The sequence below is a fragment of the Gossypium hirsutum genome, chromosome D13, assembly GCF_007990345.1.
Source record: "Gossypium hirsutum isolate 1008001.06 chromosome D13, Gossypium_hirsutum_v2.1, whole genome shotgun sequence".
NCBI lineage: Eukaryota > Viridiplantae > Streptophyta > Magnoliopsida > Malvales > Malvaceae > Gossypium > Gossypium hirsutum.
The window spans coordinates 50871694-50893709 of record NC_053449.1 but is presented as its reverse complement, the minus strand read 5'-3'; the positions used below and the strand labels follow the sequence as shown (position 1 = coordinate 50893709).

At 32.4% G+C, this 22016-nt stretch overlaps 1 protein-coding gene across 1 annotated transcript; it reads left to right on the top strand.

The window, feature by feature from the left end:
• The first annotated feature begins 678 nt into the window (after positions 1-678).
• Positions 679-2652, top strand: LOC107920654 (protein translation factor SUI1 homolog 2). The gene is made up of 5 exons (XM_016850465.2): positions 679-878; positions 1671-1753; positions 1825-2030; positions 2114-2167; positions 2265-2652. The coding sequence occupies exons 2-5, from the start codon at positions 1717-1719 to the stop codon at positions 2307-2309; spliced, it is 342 nt and encodes a 113-aa protein (XP_016705954.1). The 5' UTR covers positions 679-878; positions 1671-1716; the 3' UTR covers positions 2310-2652.
• Positions 2653-22016: the final 19364 nt, after the last annotated feature.

Below are 22016 nucleotides of genomic sequence, written 5' to 3'. Positions count from 1 at the left end.
TAAAATAAAAATTTAAAATTTACAAAGAGTTTAAATTTTAATGCATTATTTTAGTTTCTATCGCTTTTTCACTTTAATCTTTAATGTTTTTTTTACCTAGATCAAAACTTAAAAATTTTTTTCCATAACCAAAATGAAAGCGGGTAACTAAAATGAATGTGCAAACATGATTTGACATGTATAGTTGGATGACTAAAATGAAAGCACACTAAAAATTAGGTGGCAAAATTGAAAAGATTTATTTTGAAGTGACTAAAATGAAAGTGTCTAAAAATTAAGTGACAAATTGAGTAGTTTACCCTTTTTGATAAAGTAAAAAATTTCAAATTAAAAGAAAGAAGAATCTTAACAAATTTAAAGCTGGGCCTACGGATGTTAAAACACTGCAGTCTGCATTTGTCAGTGTGTTTGGTGGGCTGTCATTTGGAATCATGTTCCAACCTTATCCAAATTGAATCTAGTTCCCTCCTAAACCATGTCCAAACAACGACCACCACCACCTACACGTGCTGATTTTATGATTAATAAAAACCACGCCGTTTTCAACTTTTCCCTTGACCGTGAAACTCACGCTCGAATCCATCGAACGCCACGTTTACATGTTTATCATCAAAAGGTTTTCCCAAGCGAGTACAGTTCCCTCGTCATAATCTCACGATTACAGATTCCCATCACATTAAGTTGCGTGCAACTTCCGAAAATAAATAAAAAAATGTAATTTTATTTTTAAAATTAATAAAATAATTGTGTAGCCCTTTCCTTATAATTTCCTCGCCATTCTCAACGAAAGGTTTTTAGGGCTTTTCTAACTTTTCTGATTATTTTTTGATAATCCGGAGTTCAATCATCTAAAAGAAGCCCTAAAATCCTTGAATCAGGTAACTTTGCATCTCTATTTTCTTCAATTGATTTCCCCCTTTCTTTTGTGGGTTAAAGATCGTTTCTTTATCGGTCGTTGCTTGAACTTAGGTTTTTCTGATCTTGGGTTTTAATTATATGATCAAAATTTATATTTATTTCTTTAAATGGCATGCTACTTGTATATAATTAATTTGGATTGAGAAAATTTATGTCTGAAGTGAAGGGTACAAAATTTAATGATTCATGGTGACTTTTCTTTGTTTATTTTTGAGATACGTAGTTTAAATAGTGAATCTTTAGTCTTTTCATGTTTGGGCCTTTTTTTTTTTAATAAACTTGTTAGGTGATTCTTTGATGATATCTGTGATCAAGTTGCAGTATTTTGCATTGATTCAACATTTTGTTTTTTTCATTTTAATTCTATTTCGTATTCTACTTCTTGGAGGAAGTCAGAAGATCAAATCGTTAATTGGAAACTTAAAGACTTTAATCTTCTAGGCCGAATCTTGGTTATCGCGAGCAAGTTTCCGTCTTGTTAGGTTTATATGGTTCTTGTGTTTTGTACAGCCAATGGTTTTGAATTTACAATTATTGGATGCCTAATTCTTTTATTTACTTCTTGTTTATGCGAGATTTGTGAGGTTTTTGTTTATTGATTAATTAGTTGATGAGAAGCACTGAGATTCTCCACTATTTTTTGATTGCCGAATTGAATCTTACTTTTTCTTTTTGTTTGGCCTGAAAACTGTTATTATTCTTGATAGGGGTTTATGTTGAATCTGATGATCGTATTGATCTGCATTTTTCAGGTCTGAGCTTGTGGTTTGTTAGGCCTCTTTGATCAAACTAAGTTTCATGTCTGATCTTGACGTTCAAATTCCTACTGCCTTTGGTATGATTTGATCTTAACTTCCAAATATTTACCTTTGTTCTTGTTAATAACGTGTGTATTTGTTGTGTTAGATCCCTTTGCTGATGCAAATGCTGAGGACTCAGGTGCGGGTGCAAAGGAGTATGTGCATATTCGTATTCAGCAAAGGAATGGTCGCAAAAGCCTGACAACTGTCCAGGGGTTGAAGAAAGAATTCAGCTATAACAAGATACTTAAAGACCTGAAGAAGGAGTTTTGCTGCAATGGGACCGTGGTCCAGGACCCTGAATTAGGACAGGTGTGTCCCGTAACCCCTTACCTTACCTGTATCTGTTATTGGAACCCAATTGTTTAGTCTGTTATTTTGCGGTATGTATTTAGGTGATTCAACTTCAAGGTGACCAGCGTAAGAATGTATCAACCTTCCTTGTTCAGGTAATTCATAAGTGTGTTTTTGAAAGCTTCTCGTGTTTATGCAAAAAGTGTGGTGGTAAAGTTGGAAATTTGCGTTTTGACTTTGGTTATTGATCAGGCTGGCATAGTGAAGAAGGAAAACATCAAAATCCACGGTTTCTAAGCCTGCGCGGTGGAAGCAGGAAATACTATCTGATTAGGACATATCTTATGTTGGTTGGATGACAAAGTATGCATGTTGTGTTACATGTGCTTTCCAGTTCAGTGGATGATTATGATATGTTTGGAAGTTTGTTTGGCTATGTTGCTTATGTTAGACCTTTATATGTGTTGAAATATTCTGTGGTTTGGTGCTTATTTTGGCAATTAGTATGGGTGAAGAAAAATGAGATATAGTAATTAGAGATGTAATTAGCCGAGCTGGATCTCTACAATCACAAGCTTGATACTGGTTGGATTGACTAGTGAAATGATAAAAGATTGGACATGATGATATTTCATATTAATCCCATGAATGATGCTATAATTAAATTAATATTTTTTTTTCATTAAAATGTTTATGCAATAGAAAATGGTGAACCACGCAAAATCCAGTTTCTTAACATCCCCAACTTTATTCCATTTTTATGTTTTTAAGAAATCATATCAAAATTATTGTTCCTTTATATTTATTTTTTATGTTCTTTATAATTATATCACACCCAAAACTTGGAACTTTAAATTCTACAATTTCGATTATCTTAAAAAAATAAAAATAAATGATTGAGATTAAAACTAAAGAACAGATAGAAAAATACAAGATCAGAATTAAACTGAGTCAGAGTCATAGTACAATTTTTTAAAAACTAGATAAAGCCACATATAAATGTATTTGGGGTAATCAACAATTAATATTTTCTTTTGAAAATACATCAATATTTATATAAATACAAAATACTATGAAAAAAAATAAAATACATAAACACTAGATCTAAATATGAGTGCCTCACTCAAATAATATATATATATATCTATTATTAGAAGGTATTTTAGTATTTTTATTTAAAAAATTAATAAAAATTTGTATGCTGGCGCTATTTATATTAATAAATCCTAAATTTTTAATGTAGTATGTGCATTTTAATTGTATTATACTTACTTTATTACCTCCATCAATTGTATATCCATATGTATTATTTAAATCTCTTTTTAAGTTGGTGTCTCAAGTCAATCGGGCACTGACTCAATTAGGAAAATTAGGAAAATGTCTTATAATTAAATAAGTTATATTATTAAAGGGTATTTTAGTCTTTTTATTTTTAAAAAATTTGCATGAGATTGAATTTGAACTGATATTATTTACATTAATAAAATATTAATTTTATCTCAATTGGTTAAAGATGAAAATACCATCATCACATTACAAAGTAAATTATATTGTTTTGAAGATATATTTTTTATTATATTTATTTTATATGAAAAATAGAAAACTACACACATATAGCAAAATTTAAACTCATGTCTCCTTCGCATCTCACACACATTTATATCTTACCATTCAACTATATTATTTCTTATCAACTTTTTACAAATATATTTATTATATAATTTTGTTTTTCACAAACATAGTGAATGTGCCATAATTTAAATTCTAATGTTGATTTTTTCTTCGATAACTCTTTAAGTGCTCTAAAAGTGCTAAACAATTGGAGTGCATTTATTATTAATCTAATGTATTTACATATTTGAGTTTTTTACTCACAATTTAAACTAATCTTTTCATTTAAATTTCATACATATGTTGTTGGATATTTGAGTGGAGACGATAGAACCGGAGACTTGTATGGAAATAAACAGTAGACTTCAAGGCACGAATAATGCTTTCCAAAGAGAACTATTTGCCCCACACAAAGTTGTTAGAAGATTAAGACAAAGGTCCACCCGGGATACTACGAAGTTTTGAATTTCCTTTGATTAGAAAAATTGAGGAATTCCTTAATTCTTACTCTATCTTCTGAAAATAAGATTGATTGTAATTGTATATTTTGTGAGCACCGTAATGCCTTTATTTATATGCACTCAATGGGTACAATTTGAAGAGCCACAACCCTTCATATTGGACATACTCCTTGGGAGAAACATGTCTTATGGAAATGTATTTATTGGAGGATAAATCATCACTTTTAATTTGAATAGTGCTTATGAATAATTAAATTTGTAAGATGATAAATCATCACTTTTAATTTGAATAGTGCTCATATTAATTTGCAATCTATACTTTCCATCAATCCCCCACTAGATTGCTAATTCCAGAAAATAAGTACACAGTGATTATGCATAAAGAAAGGTGTCCGCAGATTGAACCTTCCTTTAGTGCAAACTCTCAGAGTGTCAACAAAGTGAATGGTGGCTAGTCGCTTGAACCATCACTCTTAAAGTTAATATCGAAAAAATTTCACACATAATCGTAAAGTATTAGAGTAAGAATTTAATTTGCTTTAGCACTGTTATGGCCATGTGCTCATCTCGTTTCATGAACATGTACGAGAGAAAACCATAAAGAAAATCTCGTTGAAGCGGCACCACTTCTTGTCCATATAGGTGGATTTCATGACAATTAATGTCCATCCATTAAGAGTAAAACTCATCGTCCTAAAATATAAACACTAAATCTTGATTCTTAGTGTACGTTGTCATTCGATAACTTGTTATTACCCTTTGAACCTTGAAACTAACTTTTGGCTATAACAAGATAGGGTTTCCATTATCAATGATGTGATTAGAATGATTTTAATCCCATCTTAGCGGTGGTACTCTTAACCAAATCCCTTGACAAACCTTTTGTCAATGGGTCCGCTAAATTGTCAATTGACTTAACATAGGTAACAGTTATCACACCGTCCTTAATCAATTGTCTCACATACTTATGTCTCAAACTTATATGTCTAAACTTTCCATTGTACACCTTATTGTACGCTCGAGACATGGTAGATTCACTATTACAATATGCGAAAATGGCGAACCTACGTTGTGGCCACAACTTTATATCTAGCAAAAGATCTCTTAGCCATTCCGCTTCCTTACCAGTAACCGCTAAGGCTATAAATTCAGCCTCCATAGTTGAATATGAGATGCAAGTTTGTTTCTTGGAGGCCCAACTAATGGCTCCACATCCAATTGTAAAAATCCATCCCGATGTAGACTTATTGTCACTTAGACTTGTAATCCAACTTGCATCAGAGTAACCTTCTAGTACTGTGAGATAATCACTATAGAATAATCCCAAAATTTTTTTTCTTAAGATAGCAAAAAATTCTACAAATTACTTTCCAATGATCGGTACGAGGACAATTTGTCAATCTAGCCAATTTGCACATGGCAAATGCGATATCATGTCTAGTGCAATGCATTGCAAACATTAGACTTTCGATTGCGCTGGCGTACTCAAGTTGCGATATAGCCCTTCCATTATTCTCACTTAACTTGAAGTTCTAATCGTATGGAGTGTTTGAATCCTTGATATTCAAGTGTTTTAACTTTTCCAATACTTTCTCAATGTAGTGGGATTGACTTAGTGCAAAGCCATTTTCATGCTTTTTCACCTTTATTCCTAGAAATGTATCTACCTTATTGAGATCTTTCATTTTAAATTTCGAGGCTAGATACTCTTTGGTCTCACGAGCACTTTCCATGTTCGTACCAAAAATCAACAAATATTTTACATAGAGACAAACAATTACACCATATCTATCGGTGAATTTAGTGTGAATACATTTATCCACACTATTATGTAAAAAAACTGTAACAACCTCTAACCCCAACCGTCGCCGAAACGGGATTACGAGGCATTACCGAACCTATCAGAAAACTTACTAATAAATCAAAATTAAAATAACATTCATAATATAATTTAATAATTAAATCCCTATAATGGACTCTCAATGTGATAGCCTGAAATAGGGCCTAATCAGAATAGTGGTTTCGTAATCACAAATCTGAAGTGAAATAGTTTAATTTTATAAATTTTTATTAACTAATGATTGATTGAAATATTGTGTGAAAATATGGATAGTAAATTTTAATGATTTAGTGCCTAATTGAATTTTTAGGACTAAATTGAGAAAAATGCAAAGTGTGTCTAATTAGTGATTAAATGACTTAATTGAATTATTGCATAAAATTGCAAGTGTTTATGTAAAATAGACCATAAATTAGTGTTATGGACACAAAAGGGTAATTCTAGAAAAATATCTAAGTAAATGGTCAAGGGTATTTTTGTCAAAGGTGAATAAAAGACAAAATAAAGTGAAAATAAGTGTCCATCTTCTTCAAAATTAAAGAGTTGCTACCGAAACTTTCATGTTCTATAAGCTAGGGTTCTTGATTTTTCTAAGCTCAATTGTAAGTGATTTTTTGCCCCGTTTTTAATTATTTTCGTATTTTTATGCTTATTGAACCTTGAATTTCATGTTTCTACCATTTATTTTAAATGAAATTAAAGTTTACCAATTGACCCATTCATGATATAGTTGTAATTTGATGAGTGATGTTAGATAATAAATGTTTGAAGTGCTAATTACAAGTTTTACTAGAAGAATTATGATGAAAATGTTGAAAAAGGACTAAATTGTGAAAGATAGTAAAGTGTGCATAAAATTGTGATTTTGTGAAATTGAGGGCTATTATGAGCATGAAATATGATTTAGTGAGGTTTGAAATTTAAGAATTTAGTGAATTTTATTTTTACGAGCTTTGGCACAAAAGTGGAATTTTTGAAAAGTTAGGGAAAAAAATGTAAGTTTGTCAAAATATTGTGTATGAATTGTATTGGAATGGAATGTTGATAAAATGCATTAAATTGTGTTAATATAGATCAAGAAAGAAGAAATAGTGGAAGTGATCGGGGAAAAGAGAAGGTTATTGACTAATTTACAAAAATAGTCGTTTTGCATCTGAGGTAAGTTATGTGTAAATAATAACAATATTTTTATATAAATTGTGAATTATATTCGATATGTGAATTAATATTGAATGTGGAAGGAAAATTATTCATGAATTATTCAAGTGATAAAGTGTTTAAAATCAAATGTTAAGTGTAAATTCCCGGTTGAACTTAGGAATAGAAGTGGATACAAGTGACATGTCACTAGAGACCAGTGTTACAGTGTTACAGTGAGTCCCGGGTGCTGAGTGATCTAGCATGTGTTGCAGATACCTGACAGCTTGTGTGAGCAGGCCCGTGGACATTTCCAGTGTTATTGATCAGTGGTAGCTTCGACTACATTTCAGTGGTAGCTACGGCTACATTACAGTGGTAGCTTCGGCTACATATTAGTGGTAGCTTTGGCTACATATTAGTGTGGCACTTATGTTCTAATTCTCTACGTATCTGTGTATATTCTGAGTGTTCAACGAGATTAATAATGAGTTAAAGTGAATATGAAATGAAGGGTATGTGCAGGTACAATTGAAAGAATGAGCATATGTGATTAAAGTTAAGTGTATAAATGCATGTGCAAGTGAATTGGTAAGATTATGTATGTGTAAGTGATTGAAATTGCTAATAAATGTTTGATTAGTTAATTGTTAAATGAGTATTTATAGTTTACATGTAACTTACTAATCTATTAGTAGCTTACACCTTTCTTCCTTTCCTTTGTTTTATAGTGTTTTGAGCTTGCTCGAATTGGGGATCGTCGGAGCTCGTATCACACTATCACAACCATCTCGGTATTATGTGTTTTCAAAATGTTTAAAGTTATGGCATGTATAGAGTCTTAATCATTTTGAGTATGTTCAAATGATATGGCTAATATTAGCTATTGAAATGGTTAGTAAAGAATATGTTTTGGTGTTATGTATGTTTAAATGGTAACTAATAGAAAGAAGCAGTTTTTGGACAACAGTAGTGACCTGAATTTGAAAAATCACCAAAAATTGTATAAATAGAATTAGAGAGTGAATGAGATATAGAATTAAGTCTTATCAAGTCTATTTTTACATAAAATAAACGGTGTAGGCAAAGGAAAATTATATTTTAAGATATTTGAATTTGAGTGAGACAGGGTTAGAATGGTTTTTAAAGTCCCCTATTCTAACTTTAGAAAATCATTATAAATTGTACAGAAAGAGTTATGGGTCATAATTTATATGCATAGATTCCTTAGTGAGTCTATTTTCAAAAGAAATAAACAATAACATTATATGAATTCTATACAATGAGATAATTGATTTTTAGTGCCAAGTGGTCAGAACTGTTGAGATGTGAAACAGGGGAGATTTTAATGAGTAAATTGTACTAATTGGCTAAGTAAAAAATTATGAAAATTTTATGAAAAGAATATATATGAGTCTAGTTTAAGGGAAAATTTATGGATTTAAATTTTTAGTTTTTTTAACTCAAGTGATAATTAAAATTAGTTACAGTCGCGCAAGTGGATAGTTTTGTTGTGAACAGTAAAATTAATTTTAAACGCAAATTTTTATCCTCTAAATTAGTAAGTTAAGTTAGATGACATCTCGTGCTCAATTCTGGCGATGGTCTCAGGTAAGGGGTGTTACATTTAGTGGTATCAGAGCTACGGTTTAGTCGATTCTCGGGCTAACGTAGCGAGTGCAATAGACTATCTATACATGCCATAATTGAATAATGATAGTGTGACGACTCCTGACATCTTAAAATGTTTTTTTATAGTAATGAATCCTAATTGAGATACAGCTGATGATGCTCAAAGTAATGCGCCTGCTTCCGCGCAAGGGACGGCGCTAGTTGAAAGTCGACCCAAGACTTAGGGTCAAGGGGATGAGGCTAGGGAAGCTTTTCTCCATATGATGAGCATTTAGTATACTGAGTTTGTTAAAACTAATCCTAATGCTCAACCTCTTTTCCCCCCTCCTGTTCCTCAAGCTGTTCCCATAGCTCCTCAACAAACTGAAGTGTTAAGATTGTCAAAGCCTCCAGTGGAAAAAATTCAAAAGTATAGAGCCAAAGAGTTCCGAGCTAATGTAAATGATGATCCTGAAATAGCAGAGTTCTGGCTTGAAAATACTATCAGGGTGTTGGATGAATTATCTTGTACTCTAGAAGAAAGTCTCAAATGTGTTATCTCATTGTTGAGGGATTCAACTTATAATTGGTGGAAAAATTTAGTGTCAGTGGTGCCTAAAGAGAAAGTTACATGGGATTTCTTTCAAGAGAAATTTCGGAAGAAGTATGTAAGTCAGCATTTCATTAATCAAAAGAGAAAAGAGTTTCTTGAATTGAAACAAGGGCGCATGACGGTAGCCGAATATGAACGAGAATTTGTCAAATTAAGCAAGTATGCCCAAGAGTGTGTATCTAATGAAGCTACATTGTACAAGAGGTTTGAAGATGAATTAAACGAGGATATCCGATTGTTGGTGGGAATCCTTGAAATTAAAGAGTTAGTGGTACTAGTTGAAAGAGCTATCAAGGTTGAAGAATTGAGCAAAGAGAAAAGAAAGGTGGAAAGTGAAGCAATAGATGCAAGAAAAAGATCAATGAACAAGTCATTTCAGTCTCAAGCGAAGAAGTCTAGAGAAATGAATACTCAATCGAATGCTTCTAGTGTGAATTTTCAAAGAGATTGAGGAAAACAATATTCAAGTTCTAAAACTTAAGCGACTTCTATGACAAGTGTAGGTAGTGTTAAACCTACTAGACCAAAATGTCAACATTGTGGAAAACGACATTTGGGGGAATGTTATTTAATCAGCCAAGCATGTTTTAAATGTGGATTTCAAGATCATTTTGTGAAAGATTTTCCAGAAAGAGAAGAGATAGAAAAGTTTCAAAATGTAAGATCAAGCAGTGTGACTACTAGAGGAAGACCACCGAGAAATGTAGGGACTGGAACTAGTGGTAAATGTGTAACAAAAGACACTATTGTAAGATCCGAAACGAGAGCTCCAGCGAGAGCTTATGCCATCCGAGCTAGAGAGGAAGCATCTTTCCCTGAAGTGATCACTGGTGTATTTTCTCTTTACGACACTAATGTTCTTACATTGATTGATCCTAGTTCTACTCATTAGTATGTATGCATGAATTTAGTGTCTGATAAGAATTTGTGTGTTGAATTGACTGAGTATGTGGTTAAAGTGTCGAATCCTTTAGGCAAGCATGTGATAATTGATAAAATATGCAAAAATTGTCCTTTGATTATACAAGGTCAGTGTTTCCCTGCCAACTTGATGTTGTTGCCATTTGATGAATTTGATGTTATTTTAGGAATGGATTGGTTGACATTACATAAGGCTAAGATAGATTGTAGTCAGAAAATTCTTGAGTTGAAGTGTAGTAGTGGTAAAGTTATTCGGGTTGAAACAGATAAGTCAAATGTGATGCCAATTGTGATTTCTGCCATGTCTGCTCAAAAATGTTTGAAAATTGGTTGTGAAGCATATCTTGCTTATGTGTTGAATACAAAAGTGTCTAAAATAAAGATCGAATCAGTGCCAATGGTATGTGAATATTTAGATGTGTTTCCAGAAGAGTTGTCAGGTTTGCCTCCGATTAGAGAAGTAGAGTTTGGTATTGAAATAATGCCAGATACCGCTCCAATATCGATTGCTCCCTACAGAATGGCACCAACTGATCTAAAAGAGTTAAAAGTGCAATTACAAGAGTTGACGGATAAAGGATTCGTAAGACCAAGTTATTCTCCGTGGGGTGCTCCCGTGCTATTTGTGAAGAAAAAGGATGGAACATTGAGATTGTGTATTGATTATCGTCAACTTAACAAAGTGACAGTGAAGAATAAGTATCCATTGCCCTGAATATATGACTTGTTTGATCAGTTAAAGGATGCCACAATGTTTTCCAAAATTGATTTGAGATCCGGATATTACCAATTGAGAGTTAAAGAGACAGATGTGCCAAAGACTGCTTTCAGAACCCGGTATGACCACTATGAGTTTCTTGTAATACCTTTTGGTCTGACTAATGCTCCAGCTGTTTTTATGGATTTGATGAATCGGATTTTCCGGCCCTATTTGGATAAATTTGTTGTGGTGTTTATAGATGATATTCTTATTTATTCCCGAAGTGAAGTTGAGCATGCCGAACATTTAAAAATTGTGCTACAGACTCTGCGAGAAAAGAAATTATTTGCTAAATTTAGCAAGAGTGAATTTTGGCTCAATGAAGTTGGATTTTTGGGACATATTGTCTCGGAGATGGCATCCGAGTGGATCCGAATAAGCTATCGGCAATAGTTGAATGGAAGCCTCCAAGAAATGTATCTGAAGTTAGGAGTTTTTTGGACTTAGCCGGATATTACCGTCGATTTGTAGAAGGTTTTTCGATGATAGTTTCACCGATGACAAAATTGTTGCAAAAAGATGTTAAGTTCAAATGGACCGATGAGTGTCAACAAATTTTTGAGAAATTAAAGAAGTGTTTAACTGAGGCACCAGTGTTAGTGCAACCCGAGTCAGGAAAGGAATTTTTTGTTTATAGTGAGGCGTCGTTAAGTGGGCTCGAATGTGTATTGATGCAAGAAGGAAAAGTGATAGCGTATGCTTCTCGACAATTGAAACCGCATGAACGAAATTATCCTACCCATGATTTAGAGTTGGCTGCTATTGTCTTTGCTTTGAAGATTTGGCGTCATTATTTATATGGTGAGAAATGTCGTGTTTATAGGGATTATAAAAGTTTGAAATATGTTATGACACAAAAAGATTTGAATTTGCGGCAATGAAAATGGTTGGAATTGTTGAAAGATTATGAACTTATGATAGATTATCATCCGGGAAAAGCCAATATAGTTGCTGATGCTTTGAGCAGAAAGTCTATCGATGCTTTGAGAGAAACTCTATCTTTTCTTTGAGAGCTTTGAATACGAGATTAACATTGACTGAAGATGGATCATTGTTTGCAGAGTTAAAAGCTAGATCATTATTTCTTCAAGAAATTTGTGAGGCTCAAAAAGTGGATAATGAATTGCAAAGAAGAAAGACTCAGTGTGCAGTGGACGATAATTCTGATTTTTGGATTGATTCAGATGGATGTTTAATGTTTCGTGACAGAATATGTGTTCCAAAAAATGTTGATTTAATCTAGAAAATTTTGCAAGAAAGCGCATAATAGTCGTTTGGCAGTTCATCCTGGTAGTGTAAAAATGTACAATGATTTGAAGAAATTATATTGGTGGCCAGGTATGAAACGGGATATCTCCGAGTATGTGACAAAGTGTTTAGTGTGCCAACGAGTAAAAGCTGAACACCAAGTACCTTCAGGGTTACTTCAACCTATTATGGTGCCCGAGTGGAATTGGGATATAATTACTATGGATATTGTTTCCGGATTGCCATTGTCACCGAAAAAGAAAGACTCAATTTGGGTGATAGTTGATCGATTGACTAAGTCGGCTCTTTTCATTCCTGTGCGAATGAGTTTTTCACTTGCCAAGTTAGCCGAATTGTATATTTCTGAGATAGCCCGATTACATGGTGTGCCTATGTCTATTATATGTGATAGAGATCCACGGTTTACTTCAAGGTTTTAGAAGAAATTACAAGAGGCATTGGGTACTAAATTGAATTTTAGTACAGCATTCCATCCCCAAACCGATGGACAGTCTGAAAGAGAAATTCAAATACTCGAAGACATGTTGAGATGTTGTGTATTGGAATTTGAAGGTAATTGGGAAAGATATTTACCTTTGGTAGAATTTGCATGTAATGATAGTTATCAATCGAGCATAAAAATGGCACCTTATGAAGCGTTGTATGGACAAAAGTGTCAGACTCCGTTATATTGGACTGAACTTAATGAAAATCAGTTACATGGAGTCGATTTGGTAAAAGAAACCGAAGAAAAAGTGAAGATAATTCGTGATTGTTTGAAAGCTGCATCGGATCGACAGAAGTCGTATGCGGACTTAAAAAGAAAAGAGATTGAGTTTCAAGTGGGTGATAACGTATTTTTGAAAGTGTCTCCATGGAAGAAAATTTTGAGATTTGGCCTTAAAGATAAATTAAGTCCAAGATTTATTGGTCCGTCTGAAATGATAGAAAGAATTAGTCCAGTGGCTTATCGATTGTCTTTACCACCAGAATTGGAAAGAATTTATAATGTGTTTCATGTTTCTATGTTGAGGCGGTATCGATCAGACCCATCGCATGTGATTTCACTGACTGAAGTGGAAATTCAATTGGATATGACATACGAAGAAGAGCCGATTCAAATCTTAGCACAAGAAGTAAAACAGTTGAGAAACAAAGAAATTGTTTTAGTGAAAGTGTTATGGCAACGACATGGAGTGGAAGAGGCAACATGGGAAACAGAGGAGGCTATGAGGAAACAGTATCCTAACTTATTCACTGGTAAGATTTTCGGGGACGAAAATCCCTAAGGGGAGAGAATTGTGATAGCCCGAAATAGGGCTTAATCGGAATAGTGGTTTTGTAACCACAAATCCGAAGTGAAATAGTTTAATTTTATAAATTTTTATTAATTACTGATTGATTGAAATATTGTGTGAAAATATGGATAGGAAATTTTAATGATTTAGTGCCTAATTGAATTTTTAGGACTAAATTGAGAAAAATGCAAAGTGGGTCTAATTAATGACTAAATGACTTAAGTGAATTATTGCATGAAATTGGAAGTGTTTATGTAAAATAGACCATAAATTAGTGTTATGGACACAAAAGGCTAATTCTAGAAAAATATCTAAGTAAATGGTCAAGGGTATTTTTGTCAAATGTGAATAAAAGACAAGATAAAGTGAAAATAAGTGTCCATCTTCTTCAAAATTAAAGAGTTACTGTCGAAACTTTCATGTTCTATAAGCTAGGGTTCTTGATTTTTCTAAGCTCAATTGTAATTGATTTCTTGCCCCGTTTTTAATTATTTTCGTATTTTTATGCTTATTGAACCTTGAATTTCATGTTTCTACCATTTATTTGAGGCTGTTATGAGCATGAAATATGATTTAGTGAGGTTTGAAATTTAAGAATTTAGTGAATTTTATTTTTACGAGCTTTGGGACAAAAGTGGAATTTTTGAAAAGTTAGGGAAAAAAATGTAAGTTTGTCAAAATATTGTGTATGAATTGTATTGGAATGGAATGTTGATAAAATGCACTAAATTGTGTTAATATAGATCAAGAAAGAAGAAATAGTGGAAGTGATCGGGGAAAAGAGAAGGTTATCGACTAATTTACAAAAATAGTCGTTTTGCATCCGAGGTAAGTTATGTGTAAATAATAACAGTATTTTTATATAAATTGTGAATTATATTCGATATGTGAATTAATATTGAATGTGGAAGGAAAATTGTTCATGAATTATTCAAGTGATAAAGTGTTTAAAATCAAGTGTTAAGTGTAAATTCCCGGTTGAACTTAGGAATAGAAGTGGATACAAGTGACATGTCACTAGAGACCAGTGTTACAGTGTTACAGTGTTACAGTGAGTCCCGGGTGCTGGGTGAACTAGCATGTGTTGCAGATACCTGACAGCTTGTGCGAGCAGACCTGTGGACATTTCCAGTGTTATTGATCAGTGGTAGCTTCGACTACATTTCAGTGGTAGCTACGGCTACATTACAGTGGTAGCTTCGGCTACATATTAGTGGTAGCTTTGGCTACATATTAGTGTGGCACTTATGTGCTAATTCTCTACGTATCTGTGTATATTCCGAGTGTTCAATGAGATTAATAATGAGTTAAAGTGAATATGAAATGAAGGGTATGTGCAGGTACAATTGAAAGAATGAGCATATGTGATTAAAGTTAAGTGTATAAATGCATGTGCAAGTGAATTGGTAAGACTATGTATGTGTAAGTGATTGAAATTGCTAAGAAATGTTTGATTAGTTATATGAGAGAAATGTTAATTGTTAAATGAGTATTTATAGTTTACATGTAACTTACTAAGCTATTAGTAGCTTACACCTTTCTTCCTTTTCTTTGTTTTATAGTGTTTTGAGCTTGCTCGAATTGGGGATCGTCGGAGCTCGTATCACACTATCACAGCCATTTCGGTATTATGTGTTTTCAAAATGTTTAAAGTTATGGCATATATAGTGTCTTAATCATTTTGTGTATGTTCAAATGATACGGCTAAGATTAGCTATTGAAATGGTTAGTAAAGAATATGTTTTGGTGTTATGTATGTTTAAATGGTAACTAATACAAAGAAACAGTTTTTGGACAGTAGCAGTGACGTGAATTTGAAAAATCACCAAAAATAGTAGAAATGGAATTAGAGAGTTAATGAGATATAGAATTAAATCTTATCAAGTCTATTTTTACATAAAATAAACTTTGTAGGCAAAGAAAAATTAGATTTTGAGATATTTGAATTTGAGTCAGACAGGGTCAGAATGGTTTTTAAAGCCCCCTGTTCTGACTTTAGGAAATCATTATAAATTGTACAGAAAGAATTATGGGTCATAATTTATATGTCTAGATTCCTTGGTGAGTCTATTTTCAAAAGAAACAAATGATACCATTATATGAATTCTGTAAAATGGGATAATTGATTTTTAGTGCCAAGAGGTCAGAACTATCGAGCTGTGAAATAGGGGAGACTTTAATGAATAAACTGTACTAATTGACTAAGTCAAAAATTCTGAAAATTTTATGGAAATGAGGTATATGAGTCTAGTTTCAAGGAAAATTTACGAATTTAAATTTCGAGTTTCGTAACTGAATTTATAATTAAAATTAGTAACAGTCGCACAAGTGAACAGTTTTGTTGTGAACAGTAAAATTAATTTTAAAAGCAAATTTTTATGCTCCGAACTAGTAAGTTAAGTTAGATGACATCTCGTGCTCGATTACGGCGATGGTCTCGGGTAAGGGGTGTTACACTTGAAGCCCAAAACATGTATTAAAATAGAACAAAACTTGTTCGAGTATTCCGAAAAAATTTTTAATTTTTTTTTTGAAAAATTTTGACAGTATTTCTGCTTATTTTTACATAAAACCCCCTGCAAATTTAAAACCAAAACAAACCAATACCAATGTTTCAAATAAAGATTTTATATCTTTCATTCCATTTCAAGATTTAATACTAAGTCTACTAATTTATAACTTTAAACTTTATTATCATCCAAAAGATCATAACCATATACTTACAACTAAGATCATTTAGCATATATATTTACATATATGTATACGACTTGTGTACAATCACCTAGTATATGCCACTTAAACAAAAGAAAGAAGTACATCACCAAAATTTTCTTGTTGGAGTCGAGATCTTTCTAGATGCTGAACTGGACCTTGAACTCTAATGACCTGCGCACGGAAACAACCGTACGCTGAGTATTTCATAGTCAGTGGTATTACTATAAATCAAACTATTTAATAATAATAAAATTACAAACATCAACCATAAGCTTTATAAATCATTTAAACTAAATATACATATTTATATATCACTTCATAAATCTTAAATTCATATATATATATATTTCACATACTAATTCAATTCATAATTTAACTCATACATTCTTTCTCGTACTTTTCAATAGTGCCAAATCAATTAATCTCATTTTCAAATTTTCATTTCAATTATTTACCCTATTAACAAAGCTCGGACTCTGACAGATACGCGGATTCCACCCAAACACACCAGAATATCCAACCTAAACACACCCGGAATAATATAAATCCTCCATAACACACCAGTATATCATATCTTCCCAAACACACCAATAAGGCATTAAATGCCTCTTCGGATAAACCGAAGCATATAATAACATAATCATTTTCTCGGCCGAACTACAAATCTCCTCATCACATCACAAATCCTATGGCATGCCATTTGTATCTAATCTAGTCCGATTAGTTAATAGGGTATTATTTTACTTTTCAAATTTCGAATTCATTTCCACAACAATTTCAAATATTCAATCAATTCAAAACATCTCTTATTTCAATTCACATATAATTCAATATTCACACATATTCTTACTTAATTTCAAATGTTATTACTTACCTTACCTTAAATGACCCATGAATACCATTTCAATATAGCATTTATTAAATAGATTAAGTTATAGTAATACAAACTCGAAATAGGCGTTTACTCCTCAACGATCTTTTCTTTTCCTTTGGGTGCCGATGCCTCGTTTTCCTTGTTAGCTACGAAAATAATAATTAATTTCACTATTAATTACAGCATTAAATTATAAAAATAAAAATAATTAAATTTTATTCAATTCTTACTTATTCCCAATTTAATTCTAACTAAGCTCACTTACTTTTCTAGCTTATTTCATACTTCTTTTCTACTTAATTTCTTGCCATATTTAACTCAACTATTCAATATTCATAATTAAACCCTAATTTAAGACTTCTTATAACTTAATCCCAACTATGTAAAACTTATAATCTATTTTACAATTTAATTCTTGTATCAATTCTAACTAGAAATTATATCAACCAAAATTTAACAACTTGTTCAACATGAATCATGTTTAAAAACCTATGAATTCTCAAAATATTAACTTAGTTTCATCAAAACCTTATTCCAAGGCTTCTAAAACATCAAAATTAAGATAAAAGGGCTAAATTTAGCTTACCAATTAAACTTGAAACTTTAAAATCTCAATTTTCCCCTTTTCTTTTCTTTCCCTTTTTCTTCCCCTATTTTCGTCTCTTTCTCTGTTTCTTTTTTGTTCTTCTTTTGTTTCTTTTTCTTTTTCTTTTATTTTACTTACTTTACCTTATTTATTTTATTATAAATAATAATAATAGTAATATATTATAAAAATCTTTTACTTATTATTTAAGCATATATTTATTTTTATTACAAGTGTACCTATATAATTATTACTATTACACTTGTCTTTAACCTTTACCATACATTTGTTATCTATTTAGTTTATTTAATATATAATAATATAATATAATTATTATAATATAATATAATATATTAATATATTTAAAACATAAAAAAATCTAAGATTTTTATCACTTATGCCACCTCATTTCTTGTTAATGGCTTGATTGTCATTTTAATTCTTTTTATTTTCTATTAATCTATAATTCAAATTTTACCCCTAATTCAATTTAGTCATTTTTTTAATTTCTCTTAATTAAACTAAAGTCACCTAATTAAGCACTCAACTAAACTCATAATTACTTCTAATAATTATTTATGACTCGGTTTACTAAGACGGAGGCCCGATAATATACTTTTTCGATGCTCGTGAATTTTGGGTCATTACAAAAACCATATGACAAGATGATTGAGTCAAATTTCTCATGCCACTGTTTAGGCGCTTGTTTTAAACCATATATTGACTTGATCAATTTACACACCTTATGTTCATTCCCAAGAATCACAAAACCTCCTGGTTGCTCCATGTAGACTTCCTTTTCAAGATCACCATTTAAAAAAGTCGTCTTAACATCCATTTGATGTACATGTAACTTATGGATAGATGCAAGTGCTATAAGAATTCGAATGGAGGTCATCCTAGCCATTAGTACATAAGTGTCAAAATAATCTAGGCCTTCTTTTTGCCTAAATCCTTTAACCACCAACCTAGCCTTAAAGGTTGGAGAACCCCCTGTTGGAGTATTCTTCCTTTTAAACACCCATTTACACCCGATAGGCTTCGATCCTTAAGGAAAATCAACTAGAATCCAAGTATTGTTGGATAATATTGAATCCATTTCATCATTGATCGCCTCTTTCCAAAATGCTGCATCCCTAGAATTCATGGCTTCACCATAGGATTGTGGATCACCATCCACATTAAACATTATGGGGATCTTCCTAATTACAGATTCTCTATTTCCTTCAACAAGGAATGCTAGAGATTGCGAGGAAATGAAATCAGGACCAAAGTCCTTTACTTTTCTCACTCTTTGACTTTTCCTCGGTTCTGTATCCTTATTATCACAAAGACTTCTTTTGGTTTGATCACTTGAGATCGTTGGTTGATATTATTTTTTCGAATATGTTGAATCATTGAAAATCTTATTTTCTATGAATACGTCTCTTGTTTCAATTGCCGTATTTGACACTAAGTCATGAGCATGATAAGCCTTAGAGTGTTAGACATATCCAACGAATGCACCCTTGATGGCTCTAGGACCTAACTTTGTTCTCCGTTGGTCGGGAACTCTATAGCAAGCCAAACACCCCCATACTTTGAAATAATCTAAGTTTGGCATCCTACCCTTCCATAACTCATATGGAGATACTTTGAATTTTCTTAATGGTATTCTGTTAAGAATATAACACGCAGTCAATAATGTTTCACCCCATAGATTATATGGAAGTTTAGCATTTAACAATATCGAGTTAACCATATCTACTAAAGTACAGCTCTTTCTTTTCGCCAAACCATTTTGTTGCAGAGTATAAGGGGCGGAACACTCATGTACCACACCTTGTTCCTCACAAAATACATTAAATTCATTTGAAAAATATTCACCACATCTATCACTACGAAGCACTTTGATTTTCTTACTAAACAAATGTTTAAGCATATCAAAAGCCTCGTCTTTATTTCTCATAATATACACATAAGTAAATCTAGAGAAGTCGTCTATAAAAGTGATAAAATATCGTTTTCCACCTCTTGTTAGTGTTCCATTTAATTCACAAACATCCGAATGAATTAAATCTAACACTTGTGAATTCCTTTCACACTTATTAGGAAACAACTTCTTAGTCATTTTTTATTGAATACAAGTTTCACATTTATCCACAAACTCATCATTACTTAGACTTATATAACCATTCTTTTGCATATATTGTAAAGTTTTAAAATTAAAATGTGCTAAACACGCATGCCACAAAGGTAAGATTCAACAATATAAACAGAAGAATTAATTTTATTCATATCAATGCTCAACTTGAACATACCATTGTTACAATATCCTTTTCCTACATATATATCACCTTTAAGCAAGACAAACTTATCAGATTTCAAAATAATCTTGAACCCCTTGTTACACAGAATACTTGCGGACACTAAATTCTTTCTCACATCGGGAACATGCAACACATTGGTCAAAGTCAATTTCTTTCCAGATGTGAAGTTGAGTTCCACCGTCCCTTGATCGAGCATATTAACCGATTAATAGTTGCCCATAAGCACTTCACAGTTTGCCACTAGTTCATAACTCTTGAATTGTTGTCGGCCATTACACACATGGACAGTAGCTCCGAATTCTAGTCACTAATTACAAGACTTATTAGTCATGGCTATGTTGAGTTCAGTAATCATACCAATCTTCAAACTCTTGATCCCTTCCGTAACCATGGCCACTAAGTCCATGCCTTCCACCATATTGACTTTGGAAGTTGTGGCATCTTGCTTCTTTTTGAGAAGTCTGCAATCCTTAATATGTGTCATTTCTTATTGCAATTATAACAATTGCGAGCTTTTTCTTCTTGTATTGCACTTCCTTGGCCTCGGATGTCGCCTTTCGCTTACCATTTCGAGAGTTGTTGGACTCACTCACATGGTTTACTTTAGAAATTTGGGGAAGATACACCACATCACGCTTCCAAGTTTCCTCTTCAATACACAAATGCCTAAGTATTTTCTCCACAATGAAGTCATCTGCCATATGCAGAAGTTTCTTCCGATAATTGTTCCAAGACGAGGGCAACTTCAAGATAGTAGCCCCGACTTGTAACAATTTTAGAATAAAAACTTTCAAGGCACGAGGTCTGCTTACAAGGACTTGTAATTCATGGACTTGATCCATGATCAAGATACTATCTAGCATTTTGAATTCGAAATACTTCATCATTAAAAATTTATCAGTACCTTGTCGCTCGGTGTTGTATTTCTCTTTAAGAGCTTTCTATATTTCTACAGGGGATTGCATCGACATGTAAAGATCATGCAATCGATCAGACAAGGTGTTGAGGATATGTCCTCGACATGTAAAATTATCTTCTTCGCGTTTCTTCTTGAGTTCAGCCACTTTCACAATTTCATCGAATTTTGCATTGGGAGCAGGACCCTCCACAGGTTGTAGGTTTGGATCCAGAACGTACGCCATGTTTAAGACAGTAAGAAGGAACAACATCTTGTCCTTCCAACAGTTAAAGTTTGAACCATCAAATCGGTCAAGTTTCACAAACTCTTGGTTTATCACTTTGAATGCGGTAGTAGCCTCTGTCGCCATCTTCAAAAATAGTTCTCTTTGATTGTTGGATATTTGAGTGGAGACGGTAGAACCAGAGACTTGTATGGAAATAAACAGTAGACTTCGAGGCACGAATGATGCTTTTCAAACAGAACTATTTGCCCCCACACAAAGTTGTTAGAGGGAGAAACATATTGGACATACTCCTTGGGAGAAACATGTCCCATGGAAATGTATTCATTGGATGATAAATCATCACTTTTAATTTGAATAGTTCTCATATAAATTTGCAATCTATACTTTCCATCATATTGCATGTGTTATTATTAGTTTCAAACCATATGTTTTATTATTTATTATATTTTATTTTTAAACGCATCCTTGTATTCTATAGACGTGGTTTCCACGCACATACGCTTGTAATAGAATTTCTAATATTGATAATGTTGTTGATTGAGTTGGTGTCATAAGTTAACTCGACACCAACTCAAAATTGATGACAACACCTTGATAAATTATAGTAGTGCATTTAGTATTCTTAATATGATATGCATTTATGTATTTAAATTTCATTTTACTCACAATCTATTCTATTTTTTTTCTTTTTCATGTTATTATTAATTAATTTTGAATTTCCACGTAGGAGAAAAAATCCGGAATAACCTAATCTCTCTTTCTTGACCACCTTCTTTGAGCAATAATACATACAAAGTTTTCATGAGTTTGTTTGTTCTTACATCAACAATTAAATTTTGATTAATTACATTGCAATTCATAGGCTGAGCACAAGG